General features: G+C 37.2%; 1 protein-coding gene across 5 annotated transcripts in view; it reads right to left on the reverse strand.

The window, feature by feature from the left end:
• The window catches only part of LOC110030390 (probable NOT transcription complex subunit VIP2), a 65,974-nt gene extending 41,113 nt beyond the window's left edge, over positions 1-24,861 (reverse strand). For 4 of the 5 annotated variants that reach the window (XM_020733078.1, XM_020733079.1, XM_020733077.1 and 1 more), the window contains exons 1-2: positions 24,702-24,861; positions 13,145-13,259 (exon numbers count right to left, since the gene is read on the reverse strand). In XM_020733078.1, coding sequence (XP_020588737.1) covers positions 13,145-13,162 — 18 coding nt within the window. In that variant the 5' untranslated portion in view covers positions 13,163-13,259; positions 24,702-24,861. The remainder of the gene's footprint in view (positions 1-13,144; positions 13,260-24,701) is intronic. The other variant, XM_020733076.1, reaches the window with a different exon arrangement.
• Between the last annotated feature and the right edge of the window lie 1,584 nt (positions 24,862-26,445).

Below are 26,445 nucleotides of genomic sequence, written 5' to 3' on the forward strand. Positions count from 1 at the left end.
CCACCCCCCCCCCCAAGAAAATCCCATCCATTTCAGATTTAATTTGCCTCACATGCTCCTCCAAATCATCTATTTTTTGTCGACATTGCTTCATGTCGTTTTCGAAGCATGTGTCGCAATCCCGTAGTTTGTTTGAATCGGGGCCGTTTTTATTGGTTCGATTGCAACAAGCCTGCTCGAATTGCGATTTTTCTATGATTAGGGAAAGTCGCAATCTTCCCACCCGACTCATGAAAAAATCAACTCAAATCTAGATGTTTCCCAGCAAGCTTAACTCATCGATCCTCATAGGATATGGAAGATTTGTCTTCACTTCCGCAAAAAAACATGTGAGTTTTGGGTCTCTGTACACTATGAACTTTAAAATGGAGCGGGAAAAGGTGAAAGATGGAGTTTCAGTCTTCTGTAGGTCCCAATCCCAATAGCGCCTTCCCAACTCTTATCACAACTGTCAAAGGCAGGAAGAGGCAAAAGATGGGAGTTACAAGTCGCCGCAATCCCGTCGTTGCCTTCTCTGTGAAAGAGGAATTTGGGTCTCTATAAGTTGCAATCCCATCATTGCCTTCTTTGCAAGCTCAAATCACGATCGTATCGCGAGAGTGTCGAAGGCTACAAACTCCTATATCGAGCAATCCAGTCGTTGATATCTCATAATCAAGAGCTCTGATACTAATTTATTACGATTCGGAGTAGAAATCAGCACGATTTTCCAAAAAAAATTAAGGCAAACAATTTTTTTTTCAACAACATCAAATTAATCAATACAACACTAACTCCCACGAACACATAAGATAAGCAACTACAATTCAAGAGGTTGGCAATCTCTCCTAATTCCTACAGTTCAAAAGGTAGGAAATCTCTCTCAAACCCTAAAGTAATACTCACAACAACACTCTCATGCCTATTTAACCCTAAACCTATTAGGGTCTATTTATACTAAATAATTATAAATAATAAAAGACTCAATTACCCTTAGGTTAATAAAAGACTAAATTGCCACTTAGGCACTGGTGTAACAAAAAATTAAAACACTAAAACGGTCCCATGCTCATATCTAAAAGTTGGGGATTGTGTAAGGGCAATAACTAATTGTAAAACTTGTCATAATTCATAAATGAAACCAAATCAGAATCTTACTAGTGCCAACGCATTCCATAAAATCACAAGCCACAAAAATTGAGCATGAAGAGTGTGTAACGGAGATAAAAGTTCATCATAAAATAGCATATGATTTGTGAATATATGAATACTTAAAAGGTACATTTTGATAAAAAAATATAATTAGGCTAAGATGATATATGATCTAAGTTGTGGGTAGAAAGAAGGCATTGAAGAACAAGTAAATCATGATAAAAATGAGATTTTAAAAATTAATGGTGACAATGATCATAAGAATAGATAAAGAAATGATTGTATAAGAGGTAAAGTGGGAGAAGTACTAAGGATAAACTACTCGAAAATAAATTTAGTAGTTTGGACATGCACGCTGAAAGATAGGGAGGCTCTTTCATTTTCTCCACTTTCTTTCTCCCACTTGGGTGTTTTAGAGAGATGTGCTTTGGGTATGGCAAGGGTGGCAGGCGGTCACCCCCTCCCGAAGCATGGGGGAGGTGGTTCGAGGGGTGATAGAGATTTCTTTAGCTAGTGGCGCTAAAGGTTGTGGTGATGGCCCCAACTTGTGGTTTTGCATGCACTAACAAGAAGGATGCCTTATCGAGCAAAGGAGGCGGGAATTGGAATGTGAGACCTAGCGGTAAGTCTTATGAGGGGCTTACAGGTCGCTCAAGTGAGGGTGCTTCAAGGCACTCTTCTAACCCAACGGCCGATGCTACGGACATGGAGGTAGCTCGAGTTTAGTTTACGGCTTCAAAGGAGGGCCACGTTAGCTGTTGTTGGAGTGCTGGTGATGGCATGGGGGTGGAGGATGCGAGCTATCTTCAAAGAAAAAATAGGTGTTTCATCAAGTAGGTCAAGCTCCCCAACTATCGCCGGCTTTCAACTAATCATGAGGGTAACATGGTTGAGGGCCTAATTCTGTATGCTCTACCCTCGTTGAAGCTTAAGGATCGTGGTAAGCTTATGGATAGAGATTCCAGGGAGAATATGCAATCGGAAATTGCGGTCAAGTCCAAAAATATTAGAGGGTTGATGAAACTTGCTTGTGATGGAGGAAATGGCAAGAGTATGTCAGCATCCAATGAGCTGAAGATGTTCTCTAATAGGAAGACATCAATGGCTGTGAAAATATCTACTCATTTGGGCCCCTGCTGATGATGAAGGTGACAGTTGCATGCAAGATGCTTGACATATTGCTTCTACCAATGGCAATTTCTCTAGATTCACAAGTCATTGGCCTCCTCGGCAATTGGTAATTTTTCAAATGGAGGGAATCTCATTTTGAAGGTGGGATATGGAGGTTCCCCAATCCTATCCCAAACCAACACGCAACGTGTGGTGTAAATTGACTCCCATCAAGATCAACCATTAACAGGGGAAGGAGGATATCTTCAAAGATGGTATCGCCATTTCTCTTCATCTGAAAACTGTTAAAGATAATCTAGCTAAGCTTGAGAAGAGCTTGGTGGGTTGAATTCCCGGAAAAAAGGACCTTGTTCACGTGGCTTAAATCAAAGCTTTATAAAAAATGGGGACAATGGGGGGAATTTCAAGTTTGTATGTTGGGTGTTGATTGTTTCATTTGCATCTTCACATCTGAAATTGCTCAAGATGCCATTTTGATGAGCGGGTAATGTTATTGTTACAAATAAATGGAATCCCCCATTAGGCCCCACTTCTATGCATGTTCTTTTCTTGCTTGTTTGGATTCAGTTGCCTCAATTACCACTGCAATATTGAGATGCGGAGAATATTACCAGAATTTCCACTATGATTGAAGAGCCCCTTTGGCTTGATGTGCATACCAGTGATTGGAGTTTAAGTATGCATCCGAGGATTTGTGTGAAACCCAATCTAGCTAGTAAACTTTCTAAGAAGGTGTGGATTGAGGGCGTCAATGGGAAATTCATCCAAAGAGTAGAATATGAAGGTATCTCTAATAACTGCTTCAATTGTGGATTCATTGGCCATAAGTAAACAGATGGAAACTCTAACGAAGTTGGGGAATCATCTATGTATCTCTAACGAAGGTGAGGAATTATTTGTGGAATCATTGGATTCATCGCTAGTAAACTGTGGTATCTCTGACGAAAGTGGGGAATTATCTTCATAGTGTGGCAGCCAATAAACAGGCCAATTTCATTAATCTCTTGGAAACCAAAGTTAAAGAACTTAATTGGATGGATGTTGACAGGTTAATTGGCCGCAATTGGAATTTTTTCGACCAAACTGTCCAAGGGAAATCAGGTTGTATTTTGGTTCTTTGGTGCACAAAATTTGGTGGAGTTCCAAGTCGTCTCTCATACTGATGAATATGCGTTGGGTGTGGCTCACTTTGCCAATTCTGGTAGTTGGCGCATTGCAGTTAGCTATGCTCACAAGGACTACCTTGTTAGAAGGATCTTATGGCCTTTCATCCTTGATAATGGGGCTCCTAATCTTCCTTGCATCATTGGAGGCAACTTCAATTGTATTGGCAAACAATTTAAGTACTCGGTGGGAGTTTACAATCTATTAAAATTCATTACTTCTAATGAACTTCATGACTTGGGTTTCCATGAACCTCAATTCAGATGGTCTAACAACAAATCTAGTAATAGTAAGATTTGGGTGAGACATGATCGATTTTTTAATGAGCACCAGTGGGTTGCGTGTTGCCCCATTTGCTCGTGTTGACCATTTGCTTCATATTGCCTCCGACCATTGTCTTATTCTTCCTTCCTTGAAGCAACAGCTTGATTTTAAAACCAGTAGATGGTTTCGGTTTGTGGACAAGTGGACCTCTTACCCGGAGGCGTGGAGATTCTTGAGGAAGAATTGGGAAGGAAAAGCATAGAGTTTGGTACTGCTACAAACATCTCCAAACGAGATGCAGTCACACCCTAAGAGTTCTATTCTATTGGAGCAAGAACATATTCGATGAGCTCGATTGTCTTAAAGCCAACCTTGAAAGCGACATCACTGCCTTACAACTTCAAGAAAGCCCGGAAGACCGCCTGGATGAGGAAACCAAAACGCAACTCAAACACAAAGTCCACTACTTAATGTAACAATGGCTTCAATTGCGGCTTGGTAGAGACAAGACAAAGTGCAATGGCTTAATAAGAGTGACATGAACTCCAATTATTTTCACCCGATGGCTTCTGCTCGGCGTAGTTCTAATCAGATAAGTAGTGTCCAAATTACTAGTGGTGAAGTGACCAATGATTTATGGTAGATTACTGAGATGTATGAGCAATTTTTTAGTTCTAAATGGAGCTGTAATCCATCGAATTTTCGTAATTTGCCCAATCTTAATGACATTGTCAATAAAGTTACATCTTATAATACTTTTCTAATAGAAAATGTGAAATATGATGAAAAATGTGGTGTTGTCCATCATATGGGGCTGAATAGATCTCCTGGGCTGGATAGAGAGATCGATTCTTTCCTCAAAACTTAGTGGAGCATTGTTCAAGATGAGGTTATGAATGTTGTCTGAAACTTCTTTGATACCAGCTTTATGCCAGACCACTGGAAAAAAACAGTAATCATGTTGTTTCCCAATACCTAAACTGTTAAATCCCTTTCACAATTTCTTCCTATAAGTCTCTGCCAATCTTTCTACAAAATCGTTGCCAAGGTCCTTGTTAATAAGCTTCAAGGCATTCTCCCAGCCATCATATCCAAAAAACAGATTGTTTTTGTTCCTAGCAGATCCATTTCTAGTCACTGCTTGATTACACAAGAAGTTCTAGATAAATTAAACATTCTACAACTACCTTGAGATTGATGGCCCTCAAAATCGACATGGAACAAGCTTACGGCAGGATGAGTTGGTCATCACTTCATAAAGTTATGTGTAATACGAAATTTCATGAAACTTTCACCATTTGGATTATGCAATGTATTAGCTGACCAAAGTTTGCCCTTATCATCAATGGTCAAAGAACTTATTGGATCCATGCGAGATGCGGCTTCGGACAGGGTTGTCTGCTATCTCCGTAACTTTTTATTCTGTTCTGAGCTTCTTTCCCTCATTATCTCCCAAAAAACGAGTCACTTGGGTGTTCCTCTCATTAGAGGAGGTCCTAAACTCTCCCACCTCCTCTATGCTAATGATGTACTTCTCTTTGTTGAGGCTTCCACCAAAGCTGCCAAAATTATCACGAAAGTTATGCCTATTTACTGCAGTTGGACAGGGCAGTGAATCAACAACAATAAATCTATGGTGATCTTTAGCAAATGCACGCCTAATTTAAGGAAAGGAAACTTGCTATGGTGCTTCATTTTAACAAAGTTGATGAGCATCATTAATTGGGGTTACTGCTTGCCCAAAGATAACTTACAAAAACAGATTTCAGCAAACTTCTGACAAAATCTGCTAACAAACTGAACACGTGGAGAATTCGTCATTTGTCCCTAGCCGACCATATCAATCTCCTGAAGTCCACTTATCATTACCCTTCCTATGTACCCGTTTACTCGCTTATGCCCAAAAGCGTGATGGAAGAATTAGAGAATAACAGGAGCTCATTCCTCGAAGCAAGAAGGGAAGGGGGGGTGAGGGGGACAGACGTGCTTACATTATGCGGCGGCAAGTATTTTGCAAGCCTTCTAAAAGTGGTGGCCTTAGGCTTCATCTCACTGAGGAATGGTGTGGCCCCGCTACGTACCAAGCTTGCTTGGACTTTCCTCACTCAAACAGATAGTTTGATGCATAAACTATTGGCAAGCAAATATGACGACGAGTTTTTGACATATCAAATGCAGGGGAGATTCTAGTTCCAGGACTAATATTTGGATGGGGCCAGAAGTCTTAACAAAATCAATCGGTGGAGAGTAGTCAACGGCGATGATGTTCGTGCTCTTAATTAGGTGTGGATTTGGGAACACCATCTCATGTGATGGCCCACATTCTTGAATATTAACAATTGCGAGCACCTTTATGTGTCCAATTTGATCGTCAATCATGCTTGGAACACCGAGAAGGTGAATAATTCATTTGGGGAATAGTTACGTAAAATCATTCTCAACATCCCCATTTTCCATAACCAATCGGAAGATCCATTACTGCCTTGGCTTACAAAGCTAATTCTACACAAATTCAGAACTCTCATGCTTGGCTCTCTCGTCTCAAGCTCCAACTACGGGATATAATATTTTGGTGGCGTCTCAGTATGGATGCTATTCCCACTAATGCTTGGTTGGCTCATAAGGGGCTTACGAACTCGCTACAATATCCTTAAGGATGTAGCGGCACCGAAAACATAAACAATATTTCAATTAATAACATAAATAATATTTCAATTAATTGCTTGCTTTTTGTTGCAGTAAGGATGAAGCCCAACACGTGGAGATTTAATTTCCCTACTTACCAGAATCTGGATGACACTATGGACAAATTTTTGAAAATCACCAAACATGCAATTCCATTGGCTAGATTATATTGCAATGTGTTCTACCAATGTTGGTGCACAAGGATGGCAAAAAAGCACGAACAGGCTCCGCACACCAGCTGCTATCGCTTCTAACTTGATCGAGGCCTTCAGCCACTTACACCTCTTTCCAATTTCAGAGCACTGGGATGCCTTCCAGCCGCGAGGTTTCTTCACCTACATCTTGGTACCCCCCCCCCCCCCCCCCCTTCAGTTTGGATCAAAGCGAATGTGGATGGGGCTACTCATTCGTCTCATGTTGTGGGCATTGGTATTGTTATCTGCAATGAATTGGGTGACCTGATTGTAGCTCACAGCAAGAAATTACTTCACTGGGACAACACACAAGTTGACTTGAAGGCGATAGCTTCACTTCATTAACTCAATGAAGACTGGATGGTTAAATGTAAAGGGCTCATTATCGAAGGCGATAACACCAATGTCATTGATTTTTTTTGCAACACAATGAACCACAGAATTTGGTCTCATTTGCTTTCGGACAATCCAAATAGTGATTTTTTGCACAAATTTTAAAAAGTCATTTCAGAATGTTTTAGAGATAACAATATAGTGGCCCATACTTGTGCTTCTCTAGCTACTGTCGGTCAACTTTTTCGATAGATTATTTGAAAATATGGCATATGAAAATAATTTTTTGAAATTTAATTTAATAGAATAGATATATTGTTTGGGTTTTGAAAGTAGTATGTTTTAATTTTCGAAAAATGAGACCAAATGAATCTCATTAGTCCAATAGTTTGCATAATCGTGTCCGATACCGCGAATACCACTCCCTCCCGAAAGATAAGTGTAGATCTCGGCGATAGACCCAATCCTGCAAAATAAGAGATTTGTGACATCCGTTTGGTCTGCGAATCTTTTATGTATGACCGACAATTTCTCCTATTTAATACAAAGATAAAATAGGGTTTATTTTTAAGTTGGCTTCAGACAAGCTTCCTATAAGGGCAAGCACCTATACTTAATTACTATACATCCCAAATGACGGGAGTCACTTGAGAAAATTCTCGATAATGATCAATGGTTCTAGTCTTCAAGAATTCAAGCTTCAGGTTTTCAAGGTAGGATGAGAAAAATCAAGTGGGAATGGCTCAATGCGGAACACTTATTTTCAGGAGTCCAAAGGAAGGAGAAGGAAGGGGATGTCACTGATTCAAGGTAAATCTCGATCACTTCCTAAACTATCCTACGATGTGGCTATATTTTTTGGAGACGATGTTAATTAATTGTTTGATCCTGCCAGTTTTATTATTTGGGACTTACACTTACATAATATCTGATTATGCAAATAGCCCGCAGAGATATGAGGGTTTACGTCGTGTCACACGACAACCTCGGAACCTAAGGCGGGTTAGGACTTACGCTACACAACATGGTTGTACAGGAGCCTAAAAAGGGAGTGTGAGGATTTACATCGCGCTAGGCAAGCTACCTCGAAATCCTATGAGTTATTATTATACTAGGAAGAGATAATACTGAAGAAGATCTTCTTGTTGCTCGCTCCAAGCTCCTCGTCGTGCTGCCCACAAAGTTGGCTCCAAGCTCTTGTCATCGCGATGGCTCCAGGGTTCAAGTGTTTGAAAATTGTAGTTTATGTTTCACAGTTTTGGTGTCAGTGTTTGGTTTTATTTTGTTTCAGTTTTGGTTTTGCATGGAGAATAAGAAAATCACAGGTAAATAAAATGTACTTGAAATGTAAAATGCGATAAAGTAAAATGTTGTAGATAAATTGTAAAAGCGTATCTGGGCATCTGCTACTGTTGCGTTATTAATGTTGCGAGCATAGTATGATTTGCAACAGATTTAAATAAACTTGCAAGGAAATTAAACAAGGCGAAAAATCTAACGCTAAAGTCAGCAAAATGAGTTGTAAAAATCACAAGCAAAAGCAACCTTTAGCCACATATGAAAGATCAGGAGTGAGTATAAGACATTGGTAAAAGTGGGGGCTCAGAGCTCGGTTGTGTGCTTCCCGACCTTGAGTAAGAGTTGTCAACTCGACAATCTACAGAAGGTAGTTCCTAACCTCAATCCAAATGACTAACCATGGACTTTTATAAATTTTCTTAGAAAAATTATTTGATTTTCATGCAAAAGTTGTTGTTTAAGTTTTTTTTATGCAGAGTTCTTTTTAACATGCAAAAGGGATTTTGTTTTATTTTCGTAAATATTTTTGTAAAGCCATATAGTCCATAGGTTAGTCACTCTAATCGTGCTAGAACTACTGACAACCTAAGAGTGTCGGGGGCAACGATCCCACCAAGAATCGGCGAATAGTATCATGGGTCATTCCCTCTCCCTTACTGAAGATCCTTGAGGTAGAAGATACTATTCTAATAATTCTACTTCGTATCCCTCTTTTAAGCACACATAGTACTGACAACCTAAGAGTGTCGGGGGCAACGATCCCACCAAAAATCGGCGAATAGTATCATGGGTCATTCCCTCTCCCTTACTGAAGATCCTTGAGGTAGGAGATACTATTCTAATAATTCCACTTTGTATCCCTCGTTTAAGCACACATAAGCAATGTCGTCATCGCCCTCACCACTTAGACTCTAGACTCATCTTAGTCCGATGATCCATATGTGGCGTTAACAAATTTCCCCAATTATCAGGAGGATTTGAGTGTGTTATCCAAGCTCAAATCCCGATGCACTGGGTTTTATTGCAGGTTAAGTCATTCAGGGAATTTCACTGTTGATTTAATTAAGGAAGCACGGGTCACATCTCGGTGCATCATGTCTAGTGTCTTAGTCAGTTTGTGTATTAGGATACAATGTCTAGTTTCACCGTGCATTTGAGGATTATGTGAATAGACTCTTACCTAAGGTATGCTCCTAAAACCTTAACAGGTTACACTGCAGAGATTAGGTAGATGGGCTATCACCTAGAGTGTGCTCCTAAAGCCTAGGAAACCTACACTGAGGATTAAGTGGATGGGCTCTCACCTAGGGTGTGCACTTAAGCTCTATAAAACCTACACTGAGGATTAGGTGGATGGGCTCTCACCTAGGGTGTACACCTAAAGTCTAAGAGGTCTACACTGAGGACTAGGTGGATGGACTCTCACTCTTGGACTCTCACCTAAGGTGTGTGCTCCTAAAACTCTAGGAAACATACTCTTTAACTTATGCTTAATGTGATTTAAAGTTTTCTATATCTGCCAATTAATTAAATCATCAATTCCCATATTTATGACTTAACCATTTAAAAAGAAGTAAAACAAAAAAAAGATGAGGCAGACCCACTTCCAAAACTAGTAAAGTCAAGGGGGAAAACAACGAGTGGATCGGCCTAAAAGCGGCCTAAAAGCGTTTAATCGGCCTAAAAGCGTTTAAATAATAATCAATTGAAACCCAAAACAGTGGGCAAAAAAAGGTCCGTAAAAACAGCATGTAAATCAACACTTAAAGGCTACATAAATCTCGTCAAAATAATGTGTAGATTGCTTCAAAATTAGCCCACCAAAATGTCTCAAAATATTGATTAAAACAACCATGCAGATGGTGGGTTTAATGCCTTCAAAACAGTAGGCAAGGCTCTCAAAATTAGCCCTAAAACAATAGAAAAAGATCTCAAAATCAGCCCTAAAACAGTAATTTTAAAATTCCCAAACAGCTCTAATGTAAACTCAAAGCATTAATCTAAAATGTCTCAAAATCAGCTAGGAAATCCAGTCCAAGATAATGTGTAAACTCTTCGAAATTAGTTAATAAACTGGCTCTAAAATAGTACGTGAATCAGTACGCAAAGCCCTAAAAATCGCAATGTTTAAACCCACCAAATAACAGGTAAAACAGCCCTCAAGGGAGGCATTTGGAAGTAAAAGAACATAGACCCGCAAAGAAGCATTCAAGCCCTAGAATAACGGTCATCTCGAGCCTCGTAGTATTTCCTTTAAAGTGTTCAAAGCATGAAATCATCAGATGAGTATTTAAGATCAACAAGTAAATGGTCATTGGGACTTCACAATATTGTATTTAAGTACTTGAAACATAAAACCAACAACAGAGCATTTAAAACCAGCAAGTAAATGATCATTGGAACCTCACAATATTTGCATTTAGGTACTTGAAATATAAAACCAGCAACTAAGCACTTAAAATTAGCGATAACATATAATTGAAATATTTTTTATATCTCTCCAAAAATCAGTACGAATGTATTCATGTGGAGAGAATTTCATTTCAAATTTATGTAAATAATTTGATAGCCATAAGATGCAATAGCTGGAAGAATAAACCTGACGTTACCTTACTTCGACACAGCAGGGACACAACAAGGAATGAGAAGGAATGGGAAAAGGAGGTAGCTGGTCGCTGGCGAGAAGGAGGCTAGCAACTTCAGTCGAGTGAGGAAGAAATTCGGACGCTTCTCCTACGTGCGTGAGGAAGAGGGAGGTCGAATCGAGTTGGGTGCCGCGTGAGAGGAAGACAAGGGCCTCGATGGGAGCTTCCGAACAGAGAGATCGCGGGCTTCGGTTCGTGAATGAGCGGAGGTCGAAACTGTCGGACGAGGAAGGAGGTGACGAAGGGTTTCTGGTCGCACGAATGAAGAGGACTGGGGATCAAGCGGATGAGGCGAGTGAGGGTCTGTCGAGCGCAGAGGGAGAGCGGGATCGAGCGGGCAGCAGATCTGCTTCGATCGGGGGCTTCGATCCAATCGCAGAGAGGCGAGGGGATTTGGCGTGGGTGGCGGGATCGAGCAAGCGAGGAGTGAGTTTCTTCGATGCAGAGAGGAAGGCGAATGCGGGAGAAGCTCTGCGGCTTCGGTGCGGGAGACAGAGGCAGGGAGGAGGGATCGAGCAGAGAGGTGGGTTCCTTCGTCGCAGGGAGGAGGCGAGTGCGGGAGAAGCTTTGCGGCTTCGGTGTCGGAGACGGGATCGAGCGAGCGGAGCAGAAGATGAGGAGTTCGGGAGAGGCAGAGGGGGAAGAGGCGAAATGCAGAGACGGGATCGAGCAGGCGTGCTTCCCTCCTTCCTTTTGTTTCTGTCGAGGCCAATTAGTATAGCCGAATGTGAGAAAGTCGTTCTTCAAAGCTTTGGTGGGGAAGTGAATACCTTCCTTTCAGGCAGCCAGCTTAATTGAAAAAGCTTTATGGGGGGAATTAAATGATAAATTTAAATTTTAAATTTTGAATTTTGAAATTTCTGAGCTGAAGTAATTAGCCCATGTTCAGCCTGAATCGAGCCCGAGTCGGACCTGGGTTGAGCTCGGGCCCACGCACCGCTAAAAAAAAAATATGCATCGATATTTGTGCTAGTCGCTCGCGCGCGAAAACATAACAATGCAGGTGTCCTTCCTAGCTAAAGTCGACGTCCTGGACGCATCTGTGCGGTCCGTTTCATCATCCGGGATCGTCCGGACAAACTCACTGGTGTGCAAGTCAAATCAAGTCAAAATCGTGTGGTGCAGTGATTGCGTGAATTGCGGCGTTCGCGAGTAATCGAGTCACAAAGCGTTCACCTAAGGCTGTTTGATCCTATAGGAACTCATTTTTAGGCCCTCTACATGTTGGTTCTTAGCCCTTGCAACTAGAAGTTGAGTGCTTGGAACCACTCATGTGAGTTCTTCACAAAAATGAGTCAAGAAGTGGTTTGAAGTTCTACGGGAGGTGGGCTCCATTGCTAGTCCGCTAGGATGGTAAATAAGAACTCCTAAAGCTAGATCCTAGTTTCTAAGAGTATGAGACTAAGACTTCACTAAAAATGAGGTCAGCAGCTACACATAGGGACTTTTTGTTAAAGCATGTGAATTAGCATGCCGCTCTCTTTTCTCTTTTGCTAACCAACAAGGACTCTTTTGTCAATGCCCAGGAGGCATAGTTTAATAATATATTGTACTTTTATTTTCTAGTAACGTGAAATGCGTACCTTTCAAGGATAGACTATAAAAAATACACTAATAAGAAGGATAGTTAAAATTCATGCTGAGATTAAGAAAAAAAGTGACTAGACCAAAGAAAACATGTAAAAAAGTTGTGCAAAAAGATTTCTAGTGAATATATTTAACACCTCATGCTAGCAAGGATGAATGTACAATGGGAATTCATTAAGATGGCCCCAAATAGTTAGTATAAGCTTAATGATGATAACTTTGAACCTTCACAGCAATCTGATATGAGAGTGCAAAAAACTATTAAGTCCACTTACATAGTTAAATTGACTCACAAATCAGCTCCAATACAGCATCTCCTTCACCCACATTAGTTTTAGCAAAAATACAGCATTTTACAAATAAGAAAGTAGGCCAACATATTAGAGTCTTTCTTTTTTCTTTTTCTTTTTTCTTTTTTTTTTTCAATAAAGCCAAGCTACTAGAGGAAAGGAAAAATAAATCAAAACAGAATAAAACTGTAGAAATTCTCCAAAGTATCACAAACACTTCTTTCAGTTAACATATTGAGGTCTGTATAATGATTGCTCATTTGTACCTATTCTATAAATTTCAGCCTTGGCCTTCTGTTAATTAAAACTATGTACAAGTATCTGCAGTAAATCATAAAGGTTTAACAGTGCAAATAAATTCTCATATATTCAACGAATGAAAGAAGTGCATTTTAAATAAAATTATGAATTAAAGGCATACATTAAGTATCCCAGACATTGCAGTGCAGTCAAACGGAATCACGGTGATCTAGTATAGACATGCAGCATTATCACACTTGACTGAAGTAGCAATCCTCTGCTGGTTCCCCTTTAATCTGGAAAGGGTATCATGGCATTACAAACATAGGAATATAACGATAAGAAAACATGCTTCGCTAAAGTATCATGCCACAGCAATAAAGGAAAACACGCAATGCCAAACTTACAGTAAAAATGATTTTACACATTTACTCATAATTTCAACAAATTGAAGAGAACATTTTTCAGCAGAATTTTGTGGACCAAGACAGGTTAAACATTTAACTCTCGTTTTTAGTCATAAAAACAATTGTTTGAACATTAGCTCCTCATTTTTACTCATTAAGCCAAAAAAGAAATTACAAATTATGAGAAAAAAGGATGGGAAAACAAAGCAAAATGAGATGTCGAGGAACTATTTTCAGGATCAGAATTCCAGGGGGCGAAGGAAGTAACAAATGTCAAAACACAGTACGGCAGCACATAATGACAAGAATTACACATACAGGCAACCTGAAAAGTTCCGTATAAAAGGAAAAGGAAATCACAAGGGTGAAAGTTAAATGAGACAAGTAAACCATGCAATTCAAGCAAGCCAAGCAATGCTAGCATCCATCTCAGAAAAGAACACCTCCAGTCAGTTGCAATTGTAGAAATTTACCATCCGTTTGGTGCAAAAGAGCAGGAAGAACCACCAACCGATATACATGAAAAAGAAAGAAAATAACAACAGCACGCAAGAGAAAATAGGAATAACGAGTTTTCATCATCCAAAAGAATCAGTGTTGTCCCAAAAGAATCAGTGTTGTCCTACTCATCAAGTCACTATTAATTCACAAAAACATCCATTAATAATCAATTAGAATAGATATTATGTGTTCTTGAGACACAATAGGAGCATCATATGTAAAATATTTAAAATAAGCACATAACAACCATTGGGGTTATATGTATACTTTCAATACCCAAATCTGAGAGATAAATCAACATTGCATGTGTTTTGTGCAAATTTCAAATAACATAACGAGATCATGTGTATATTTATGGGAGTTATTTATAAATAGAAGGGCTTTTACTTTATATGCTTTATGTGAGTTAATGATAAATATAGTATTAATTATACTATCACCTCTTAAAGATTGACTTTTGGGGCAGAACGCCGCCGCAGTGTTTGGAAGAAGCGTTCAATCAGCTTATTCATGACGCATCGCGTCCGCGTCCAGGAATTCCTTAAGCGTCTTACCCGCATTCAGCTTGTATCGTTGCCCTAAATACCCCTGATCTCCCTCTCGCTCTCCCTCCCTGGATTCGTCACCCTAGACCGTGTTCCTTTCGATTTTTCTTTCTAATTCGTAAGGTATGTTTTCCCTCACCGTCAATGCTTCTTTCACTCACCGTTAATTCATAAGGTATGCTTTCCCTAGAGCGATCGAACGTCGCTGGGCGTGAATGGTTCTTTCTGGACTTGAAATGGCGATCGAACGTCACTGTTCCTTGTTTTTTTTCTTCCTTGACCGAAGAGCAAGGATTTTCGTCTTCTTCTTTTTATTTTCAGCTCGAACAATGCGAATGGTTCTTTCTGGTTGCTCTAAAATTCCTTTCGATTTTTGTTGGGCGTGAAGAAAAAGTGTCGAGAATGCATTCCTTATATCGGGCTCAAATTTTGTTTCGATTTTTGCCACTCATTTCGATTTTTGCTGGTTATTACATAATTTTTGTTGCATGACCGAAGAACAAAGATTTTCTTCTTCTTTTTATTTCAAGTCGAAAAGCAAGGATTTTTTTCAGGGCGTGAGGAATATTTTCTAAGCTCCTTATAGAGGCAAGGAAAGGCTTAAGAGATGTCTATGAGCTGCTATTAATTCCTGTTTTTCAAGTTTATGAGCTGCTATCAATTCCTGAGCTGTTGTCAATTCCTGAGCTGCTATTAATTCCTATTTATGAGCTGTTATTAATTTTTGTTTATAGGAAATATAGGAAAGCCTTGAGAGTTCGATTTTCAAGTCTCTAGATGAATGGTGGTTGATCTTTCTGTTTACTTCTCTGGATTCCTTATCTCTTTTCAAATTCTTAATGATACTATATGCATATCTATGTATTCATTGCAATCCCCGTTGGTGGCAAATGTCATCGCCTTGGTATGGATTATGACTTTGATGCACGCTATGGAAATTGATTTGGTTGGAAATTGATTTGTTTATTTGGAAAATGTATGACCAAATGAGACATGTAAATACATCTTGCTTGGCTTCGTTCAAATAAGGAAATCTTGATTTGGTTATAAATTGAAGATTATGGCTTAGTTCATGAAAATGCATCTCAAATCATTACGATATTGTTTATTCTCCTATGGTAGCTTAATATGGTAGCTTAATAGCTTTGTATTTCTAATGTTTCAAACCTAATTTTAAAACTACATCTACCTTGTCATTGAGAGGATTCCATACTCTTATCTTTAGTTTTATGTTAGGAATGGCAATGGTTATAGCATTGGGGAGTAAAGTACATACAGAATGGCAATGGTTATAGAATAGTGGAAATGTTTTACGTTGCAGCTGCTGGTTTCAATGGCATTTGTTATAGAATTGTTGAAATGTTTTATACTCAAGTGTGGTATAAAGTTTTTTTGACATACTCGAATCATTCCAATTGAGATATGCTTATGCCTGCTTGGTTTTTCCGATACAGGATCCGAATTTATTGGTTGTGTCTGCTTTTGGTTTATTGTTCATATGCGTATGCAAGGCTTTCTGTCATTATATTAGGCTTTCAAATGGCATTTATGCGGTTTTCTGGTTTTATATGAAGCATTTTTCACACTTTTATAGCTGTCAAAATGCGAATCAGAAGAGAAAAAATTGGTATTCAATTATTAGCATACATGAAAAGGGAGAAAGAATTAAAACATGTTCTATTTTTATCTGTTAGTTGAGAAACTTTTATTAGCACCAAAGGGAGAAAAAGGAGGAGGAATTGCATGTTGTAGTGTTCTCCCTTAAGAATTATAGTTATGTAACATTACACAATTGCATAATAAAACATGTTCGATGTCTTACTGTGGATGTAGGTCTTTGACCGAACCACATAATTCTTTTGTCCTTATATATTTTTTTTTTTTGTGAGCAAATAGCTACACCGTTGTTTGTATTGGTGGCAGAAAAATGGTTTAAGATTCATAGTTATGAGCAAATCCTTTAAAAGTTGTATCAATGTGATTATTTGGATATTGTTGTTGTTGTTGGCTTGTGTTAAGTATGTCTATATGGATTTATGCTTTGTGCTTGGGCAATTAGCTTTGTGTTTGTGCTAGTGCAAATATTTCTTCAACAATTTTCTTATGCATTTTGAGTTTCAATATGAATTTCTTTGTGCAATATACAATTCTTCATATAGTTTCACCATGGCTAAGACAAATGAAGGTGGTCTATCAGCGATATGGGATAAGGAAGTTACAAATATTTTCTGCAAACTCTGCATCAGCGAGATTGAGATCGGGAATAGGTCAACCACTTATTTCAACAAGAAAGGTTGGCAAAATATAGCTAAAAGGTTTAAAGAAATGACTGAAAGGGATTATGACAGACTGAAGTTTAAAAATAAATGGGATCAATTGAAGAAATGGAAAATTTGGAAGAAGCTGAAACGTGGATCCACGGGATTGGGCTGGGATCCCATTAAACGGACCATTGATGTTCAATATGAATGGTGGGCCGAGAAATTAGAGGTAAATATGACATTATCATTTTGTTTATTACAAATATTTTTTATTTAACCAATTATCCCCCTAAACCCCCTTCTCGATGTAATGTTACAGGCAATGCCGACAGCAAAAAAATACAAACAGAGCGGAATCGAGCCGGATCTTGAAAACAAACTTGACATAATGTTTAAGAGGGTTCTGGCGACGGGAAAGCATGCATTCAGCTCTAATGAGACGGGGTTTGCAAGTATACCAGATTACTTCCCGCTAGAGCCGGTGACAGCTGATGAAGAAATACATAGGGTTAACCAGAAGGAGTTAGGGAAGTCAAGCTCATAGTCAAAGAGGCCCAGGCTAGGATGAAGGAAGAAAGAAAAGGAGATTTTTGTTAAAACTTCATTTGACCGACTCATAGATGCATTTGGAGCTCTATCGCCTGCTCCACTTCCTGACAGCACTATCTTTGATTGTCTTCAAACTTTGTCTATTACCCCGAATTAGTTGCGGATATGTGCTTTCATGCATTATGTATGAAAAAGTTAGAGGATCAAACACGTAGGCAAATATTCATGGCGATGGAACCAAAGCTGCGCATCGAGTATTGGTGTGTTCTTGTGGATGAATGAATTTTTCTATGTTTTCTTTTATTATATTATGAACTCTTTGAAATTATGTACTCATTTATTATTTGGAGTTATGATTTTTTTTTATTGTACTTCTACATGATTCTTGAATGTCTTTTAGTAGAGCTCTATACATTTTTATTGTAACTGACTGAGTGTTCTCATTGTTTATTTCTCGTTCGCTCTATTGGTTAGCAATTGTTGAACTAACCGACATCTTTCTTCCTTTAGGATGGATCCGCAACATGAACGTCGTAAGAGAATGGCATGGGTTGCAGCTATTGTCATTGTTGGAGTTGGAGTATTGCAGATCAAGCAGTGTTCGTATACCCCGTATGACCTCCAGCTTTGCTAGGGATAAATGGGTAGGTGAGATATTTTCTGGACATCCAATTAGGTTCAGCAACATATTTCGAATGACTGTACCGATATTTATAGATCTCCTGCAAGAGTTATCCCCGAATCACGGACTCCAAGGTTCTTCGAGAACGACGAGAAGGGAGGTATTGGCTATAACACTATATATTCTGTTACAGAATGAATCAATTAGAAGTGTACAGAATGAATCATTACAGAATGAATCAATTAGAAGTGCTATGGAGAGATTTCAGCATTCATCAGAGAAAATAAACTGTTATTTCTCCAAAGGCATACAGGCACTTGTTAGCTTAGCCACTAAAATTGTCAGGTCAGAGGATTCATCATTTGCTAATACTCCATGACAAATCACAATCGATCCTGATTACATTCCTTACTTCAAGGTAACTATTATTTTTTACGTACGAACCAAAATATAAATATTTTCTAACCCTGTAAAACAGAACTGCATATGTGCAATTGACGGTACTCACGTTGATATCCGACTACCCAGTCAGGACAAAGTGGCTTACATTGGTTGAAGTGGTTCACCCACTCAAAATGTCATGGAGGTATGTGACTTCAACATGTGTTTCACATATGTTATGGCGGGCTGGAAAGGCAATGCACATGACAGTCAGATTTTCTCTTATGCTACTAGGAATAGATCGCAAGGTTTTCCTAATCTGTCTTTAGGTATGTTTTGATTTATAAAAATCCTAGTTATATATATTTATTGCAAATAACAATGTCTACAAAAACAGGGAAACACTATTTGGTAGATGTTGGATACCCTATGCAGAGGGGCTATCTGAAACCATATCCAGACATTAGGTACCATATTCCTGATTTTGAGCGAGCAAGTGGCACCATTCGTGGTAGGAAAGAAATGTTTACAAACCACACTCTTCTTTATGTGGGGTAATTGAAAGAACGTTTGGAGTTTGGAAGAAGAAATGGGTCATATTGCGTGATATGTCGTCATATTCATTTCAGAATCAGGTACATATTGTGGTGGCAATAATGGCATTTCATAACTTCATCCAACGACATACTTCACGTTCAGATACGGATTTCAGTATGGCTGATAACAATGAGCTAAATTTCTATGAAGAACCATCAAAATTTTTTATCGGGCCTTTAGTTCCTGAGGTTGAGAATGACTGTAATGAATTTGAAGTTCATGACGCGGAGGGTGTGACTGAGATGGCTGCCCAAGGGGAGTCTATAGCAGATGCTATCTATGGCAGCTAATCCACCAAGTCTTTCTTTTCTTCATACATTATAGATTCATTTTGACATGTATTTTTTTTTTTTTTTAAGATCTAACATTCGATTTTTTTTGTTTTTTTTTTCGCAGTTATACCAACATGACTTTTAAGATTTAAGTGACAGACAGAGTTGTTTTATGTTACTGTGGACTACCGGTTTTGTTACTCACGTTGTGTCAGCCTCATAGCAGTAGGAGATAGTTCTACGGTCGTCGCAGGGGTGTTTCAGCTCGTTGCGGTTTATTCCGATGGGCCGACAATCTCATATGTTACATTGTCAACAGTGATGGGAATCTGATGTTTTCCCAGGTTGATAGTGTAGCAGAGGACAGGCGTAGTCGGAGTTTGAAATTGAATATTTTAATATTTCTCATTATAGTTGTACTTGTCTTTATCTTTTTTTTTTTTTTATGATACGCACGAGAGTGTGAGAACTGTATGTCAACATTTGGAACTAACCTGTGATGATTTTATGTTTCTGCACTATATGCTTATGTACTACCAATAAGATATTCTGAATAAGCTGCCCCAAACAGTTTTATCAAACAGAGGCAAGAAGATCATTTAGACAGTCATAACTACCAATAAGTTATTCTGAATAAGTTACCCCAAACAGCAAGTCAGTTTATTTTAATAATCTGCAGATTATCAGAATAATTTGTTTATCAGCAGATTATAAATAATCAACAGCTGCCCCAAGCAGACCCTGAAATCTTCTTTTTAATAGCAACATTGAAATATGTCAGTCTCATTTTTAAAATAGTCACCCATTCTGCCCAACCACCATAGGCGCAATCCCACCTCAAGCACAATTCTGAACTTCATTAAAAACTCTCTAACCCCCTTTTCCATTTTCTTATTTAACCCTCCCATATTCCCTCTAGAATTAAGGCCTTCACACATGCCTGCCAGCTTCCCTTCCTGCTATCCTACAGTTTTCTATCTGCATCTCTATAGCATTAAAAACATCAGAAATAATTTTTTCCTCTCCTTTTCAAGTTAGCAAAAATTTTATCTTTAGGTTCTCAACTAGTGAGCATTAAAACTCAAGGCATGTCAAGCCTTTTAAATAACTGAAATAATGAAACATAATAGGGTCATCATTAATATTGAATCATAATATTTGTTATTTCTATTGCAGGATGATTTTATTATTAATATACGGACAGAACACTTTCTCTCTGAAATGCCAATGCTGTCATCAATCTTCCACTTGGAAAAGGCAGGCTAACAGATGAACTCATCTCTAATTTCTTCTTATGTTATTAACAAACCGAATGAATCCGTGATCTCCATTATTTATTTATTACAACTTAGACTGTTATTTCCTACAGGCCTTATGACTTAGAGCCAAAGATCTACTTGACCAATCATATATGCAGTTCATTAATAAACAAGGATAGGAAGAAATAAAATTAAGGCCTTGGTCTCTGATTGACTAATGATTAATTTCAAACTTAATAGTGTTAACGGTTACATCAAAACTCACTTTGGATGAGATAGGACTGCAATACTAGAATATGTCTTCAGTTTCAAAATAATAATAATAATAATAATAAGAACATAACTATAATAAAGAAATATATTGTATTTTAGAGCAATTTCTTACATAACATTCTAATCTTACCTATTTGCAAAACTAACCCAAAATTACCTCCATTTACAATAATGCCGCCCAAATCTCAAAGAGTACAATAAAACCCTAACATAAATTTGTCATGTTTATAAATTTTACAATGATTTGATCATAGCACACATAAATGCAAGGGCTTGCTAGTTCATTTCTTTACGTTGGGTGATAATGATGTAAATATGCATGCTTTTCAATGTTATGTGGGTAATTCTGCCAATATTTTTTATCCCAATAACACTATTGAAAATGTATATATGTAATCATACACCTAGATGAAGAAAATTGAATATTAGCATCATTATCTAAAAAACTTAGAAGTAATATGAATTTCATTTTAAATTTATGTACCCAAACTAATGAAAAGTTTAGGCTCCACCACCATTTTTCAAAAACATTATCTCATCATAATAGTTAATGAGACTTTAGGTAACACCAACTGCAAACTCAATAAATTAAATTGTCCATTCCTCTAACACATTTGCCAGCATGGATAGCGGTATCACTTACACATACACATACTAATAAATCAACAGTTAGAAATTCTGTTTTCAAGCATCATTCCACGATAAATCAAATACCAACATCTCCAAAGACTATCATCCAAATGAAACGCCATAGGAATCTTTAACCATAAGAGGTGAAAAACAATAATTGAGAAAAATAGCTTTTACCCATAAAAAAGTGAGCGCCATAACTCAATAATGGAGACAATACTTTGCATACAGCCAAATGCCCAAAAATCGCATCATCAAAACCCGTCTAATGAACTTTGGACATTCTTTGGCCCAATAACTACTTCATGAACCCAGCATATAAAGTACTTGTACATTTTTTTTGAAAAATATCGACACATTCTATAATTCAATAAATTCTATACTCTCAAAAATAAATAAAAAATAAAAAATAAACTATGCATGAACTCATGCAAGATCATCAACTGATTAGGTGGACAAATAAAAACCCTCTACTAGCAAACATGCATGATAATCTCCTCATGTTGATCTGGCAATCTAAAAGAGTGGACTCCAAATGATTTTTGAAGTATAGCAATACTCTATATTTCATCCTAGTGTGAATAACTCAACAAACCTAATGCTAAAATCATAACAAATGAATTAACCTATGAAAAATTTAAGAATAGCTTCTAAAAAGTACTCCCATTCAGCTCATTTATTCCCATAGGTACAACCTATAGACCTATTAATAATGAAATGCATAAAAATCTAATATTTCAACAAACAACTTTTCCCACCAAAAAGTAAACATAAAAACCTCTTAGACTTCAAGAAATCTAGAGCAACGTAGTGAGACACATAAAACCAAACATGCTATAGCTTAACCCCACCCTCACTATTAGAAATGCAATTCAAAAGATTTGTTACTTTTCATGCAACTTCTGTAATCCAAAAAAAAAAAAGAACCATTTAAGCAATAAAGCATACAATATAACTTAGACCATATAGATAAATATTTCTTCATTGAAATTTGAAGCTATACATCTTCCTCTCAATCTTCAACAAACTAATAGAACAGATGTTGAAATTTACTAGCCTTCAGCAATCATAGGGACTACTGAAACTCTTTTACAAGACCTCGCTAGGTAAGAAAAATTGGATTTGCTTTTGCTTTTTTTATGTTAACTCAAACAAATAATGGTTTTTGTTTAAAAAAATGGGATTTAACAGGCATTTTCTAAACTTAATCAACTTATTTCTTACCTAGGGTATGCAGCATGGTAAATGTTTGCAAAAAATAAATTGCCTTTCATGAAACTAAGAATCAGTGGTGCCTACAACTTTCTTGATGATAAATTATTTGCAAATCCATTAAACATTAGGAATCAGATCCCAATAAATAAAGAAACTGTAACATCTTCATATAAATTTGAACAATTTGACCTCGGTTCAAGTTCAGAGACATAAATGAAACCATAGATGGCCAAATTTTCCCCCTTTAAATCATACCTATGTAGAGGTCAACAATTCCTAGCTAAATCATGTAAGGTGCACCTAAAAGACAGTGCTTCAAACTCTAACTCTCCCAGTTCCAATGTAGAGTTTTAGAATAGATAGGTCCTCAAGACAAGTGGAACCTACAAGATTGCTTCAACTCTACTAGTTCCATAAAACATTCAAGTTAGGTTTTCTAACTTGGAAAAACCAAAAAAAGTGCGATAGTGAGTGAGTGTGTGTGTGTCGCCTACCAAACACGGCCATTCAGAAAGATTCAGATTCATTATAGAGTGGCTAATAAAAGAAATCAGGATCTAAAACAAATAAATCCCAAACAAATATCTACAAAAATTCACAAGCACCATTCAACAAGAATGCATAGAAAAAAGGTCAAATTATTTAAAAAATTATTTTTAAGAGAATACATCCTATAAGCTACACCATGGTAGGCCAGAGTTCTCTACATAAAAGAGAAATTAAAGTCCTAATTTTAGGAACAAAAAGAAGTTCTAATTTTAGGAAAAACTTTACTTAAAAGACCAAACCTATGAACATGAAATATACATTATGCGAGTAATTAACAAATATGGAAGTTGCTAACTAACCAAATAAGAATTCTTAAAAAACCAAAATAAAATGAAATGAAAAATATAGTCCATACAAAATACATTCAATTATGAGAGATTAAAATGCATTAAAGAGTGAATTATGACAAGTAAAATAAATAACAAGAACAGTCCAATACATCTGCAGCAGTCCACAATCATCATTCTACAAGAATGATTACAATGCATTCAATTATGCGAAAATGGATTGATAAAAGAACACTTCGCACAAGTAAAGAATATGTCAAGAAAAACTTGTTCTGCCTCCAACCATAAAATATAATCAAGTTATAACCTTTCAATTTCCTTTAGGGTTGATAAGTATGTTCAAAACATTTTTAATTTACTCAAAATCGAAAAGGTTTATTTTTTATAACTGGAACATAGCTGACAAGAAATCAGTTCAGTTCAGCTTAAAATCTACTCAATAAATGATATATGCACATGGGGATAGATAATAATTCTTAGAAGGATAGCAGCCGCTGCCCCAAACATTTCCATCCTCCATCCAATTTTTGAATAGTTCGGATTTACAATGGCTAAAAGAACTTAGTATTATAAAATTAAAAGTTAATTTTTAACTATTTCAAATCCCAATATATGATATATGCACGTAGGGATAGATAATAATCCTTCTAGAAGGACAGTAGTCCCCGCCCACCATCCTTCATCCAATTTTTTGAGTAGTTCGGATTTAAATTTGCTAGAAGTCATTAGTATTATAAAAGTAACTAAAAAGTTAATTTTTAACTATTTTAAATCCCAATCATTCAAATTTTTTATGAATGACGAAAGATGTGTGAGGATGTATAGCAATCAATCAAGAATACATACATAGATACATATCCTATTTCATCAACCATTCAATATACACCAACATGCATTTTTATATGTACAATGTACTTCATAATGTAGTCTTATAAGTATTGAATTAGTATAAAATAACCAAATGACTTTAAAAATAAGTATAAATGTAACTGACTTCCATCAATGCAAAATTCAAATGGAAATCACTCATTTTAGACTTGAAACTTGGATTTCAAGTTGAAGCCAGCTCAATCAAAATTAACAAGATATCACCCCCAAATACATTCCATATGAATGGTATAAGAATAAAAAGGATGTATACAATGCTAAAATAGAGCATCCAAAGGAATCGAAGAAGGAATCATGTCCTCTTCCCTAGTTCAATGACAATTCATTCATATTACATACCCATCTACTGAAGCAAATAACACGAAAATATTTCATCAGAGATATCCATCTGCCAAAAACTGAAGAACAATGAAACACGGAGGAAAGAAACCCTAGAAGGGAATGGATCGGGGCTCCAATGCAAAATGCGAGCTAGCAAAGGAGGGAAGAAAAGAGAAGAGACCTTAGAGAGCGAGAAGCTAATGGAGAATTGTTCCTTGGTTGAAGAGAAGGAACAACTGCCGTCCCGTCGAGAAATGGGGATTTACACCAGAGAGGTTTCGCTAAGAAAAATGAGAGACGCCGCTCCACAGGGGTTTGTTGGGTTCAGTTGTCTACGCGTTATCGGATGGGCTGAAATCAATATCAAAAACCGGCTCTGACTCAAATTTTCTATCCCGACTCAAGACTTGGGTCTGACTCTTTTATCTAAAAAAATATTAAAGTGAAATTCGGAACTCCATAATAATCTCAAAAAAATTTCTAAATAATCTCAGAATAATATTTACGGTATTATTTCGGAACTATTGAAGTGGAATATATTGGTTTCTCTTCCATAACCCAGAAATAACCCTGACGCGGAGGTTATTTCTGGGTTATTTTTGAGTTATTTCAGGATTATTGAAATGTAATATATGAGTTTATCTTCAATAACCCCAAAATAACATAAAAATAACCACAAAATAACATCACCGGTGTTATTTCGGGATTATTGAAGTGGAACCGCAAATATTATTTTGGAGTTATTTCGGGATTATTGAATTGGAATACATGGGTTTTTTTTTTTTTAAATTACTCTGAAATAACTTTCGTTGTTTCATTTCAATAATCCTGAAATAACATCCATCATGTAACACACGTAGTAGCATATTATTGAAGTCCGCACATCCTTCCGTGATTTGATTTGAAAATTGATCAATTTATTTTAAATTAAATTGGATTATAATTTGATTATTTTAAATAAATGAGGAAACTTTTAATTAATTTTAATGATAAATCTAATTATTTTTTATTTAAATTAAATATCTTTAAAAGAATATCCATTTAATGTTTGTGTGGTCATTTGGTACGAATTTTAATAAGTTATAATCATATGTTTGAGGTTACATGTACATTTAACAAGGGCATGAACCCGGAACAAGAACGACATCAAAGGAGAACTGTAACAGTTAACTTGGTCATAGAATATTACAACACATACATTGTACGCTCTCCGTGTTATACATCATCTCATATTGGGGACAAATTGGTAGAAGAAATGCTAACAGGGCATCTAAGAAGATTCAGTAACATGTTTCGCATGACGCAGGAAGTCTTTTGAGATTTACTTGAGATTTACTAGCAACTAAGTCAATCTCATGGCCTACGTGGGTCATCGAGGACGACTGACCGTGAGGTCTTGACATTGAATCTGTAGATATTATCACAGAACAAGTCAATTCATGTTGTGATAGAACGCTTCCAGCACTCATTGGAAACGATAAACATATACTTCTCAGTGGGGTTGAATGCTCTCGTCAGTCTGTCCAAGATTGTCATAAAGCGAATCGATCCAATGTTTTCACACACTCCGTTAGAGATTCAGCATGATGCACGATACATGTCTTACTTCAAAGTAATTCCTCGACTTCAATTTTTTGGTGCTACAATATCATTTGCTCAGATGACATACTATTTGTTTAGGATTGTATTGGTGAATATATGATACTTACGCTGATGCACAAGTTGCAAATAATGAGAAGATTGCATTTATTGGTCGCACTGGAATTTCAACCCAGAATGTCATGGTCGTCTATGACTTCAACAAGTGTTTTTCTTTCGTCATGCCTGGCTGGGAGGGTAGCGCACACGATAACAAAGTTTTTAAGAGTGCTACAAGGAATCCTCACTTCAACTTCTCTCACCCTCTGCTCGGTACGTTTCTTACC

The sequence above is a fragment of the Phalaenopsis equestris genome, unplaced genomic scaffold, assembly GCF_001263595.1.
Source record: "Phalaenopsis equestris unplaced genomic scaffold, ASM126359v1 Scaffold000711, whole genome shotgun sequence".
NCBI classification, from domain to species: Eukaryota; Viridiplantae; Streptophyta; class Magnoliopsida; order Asparagales; family Orchidaceae; genus Phalaenopsis; species Phalaenopsis equestris.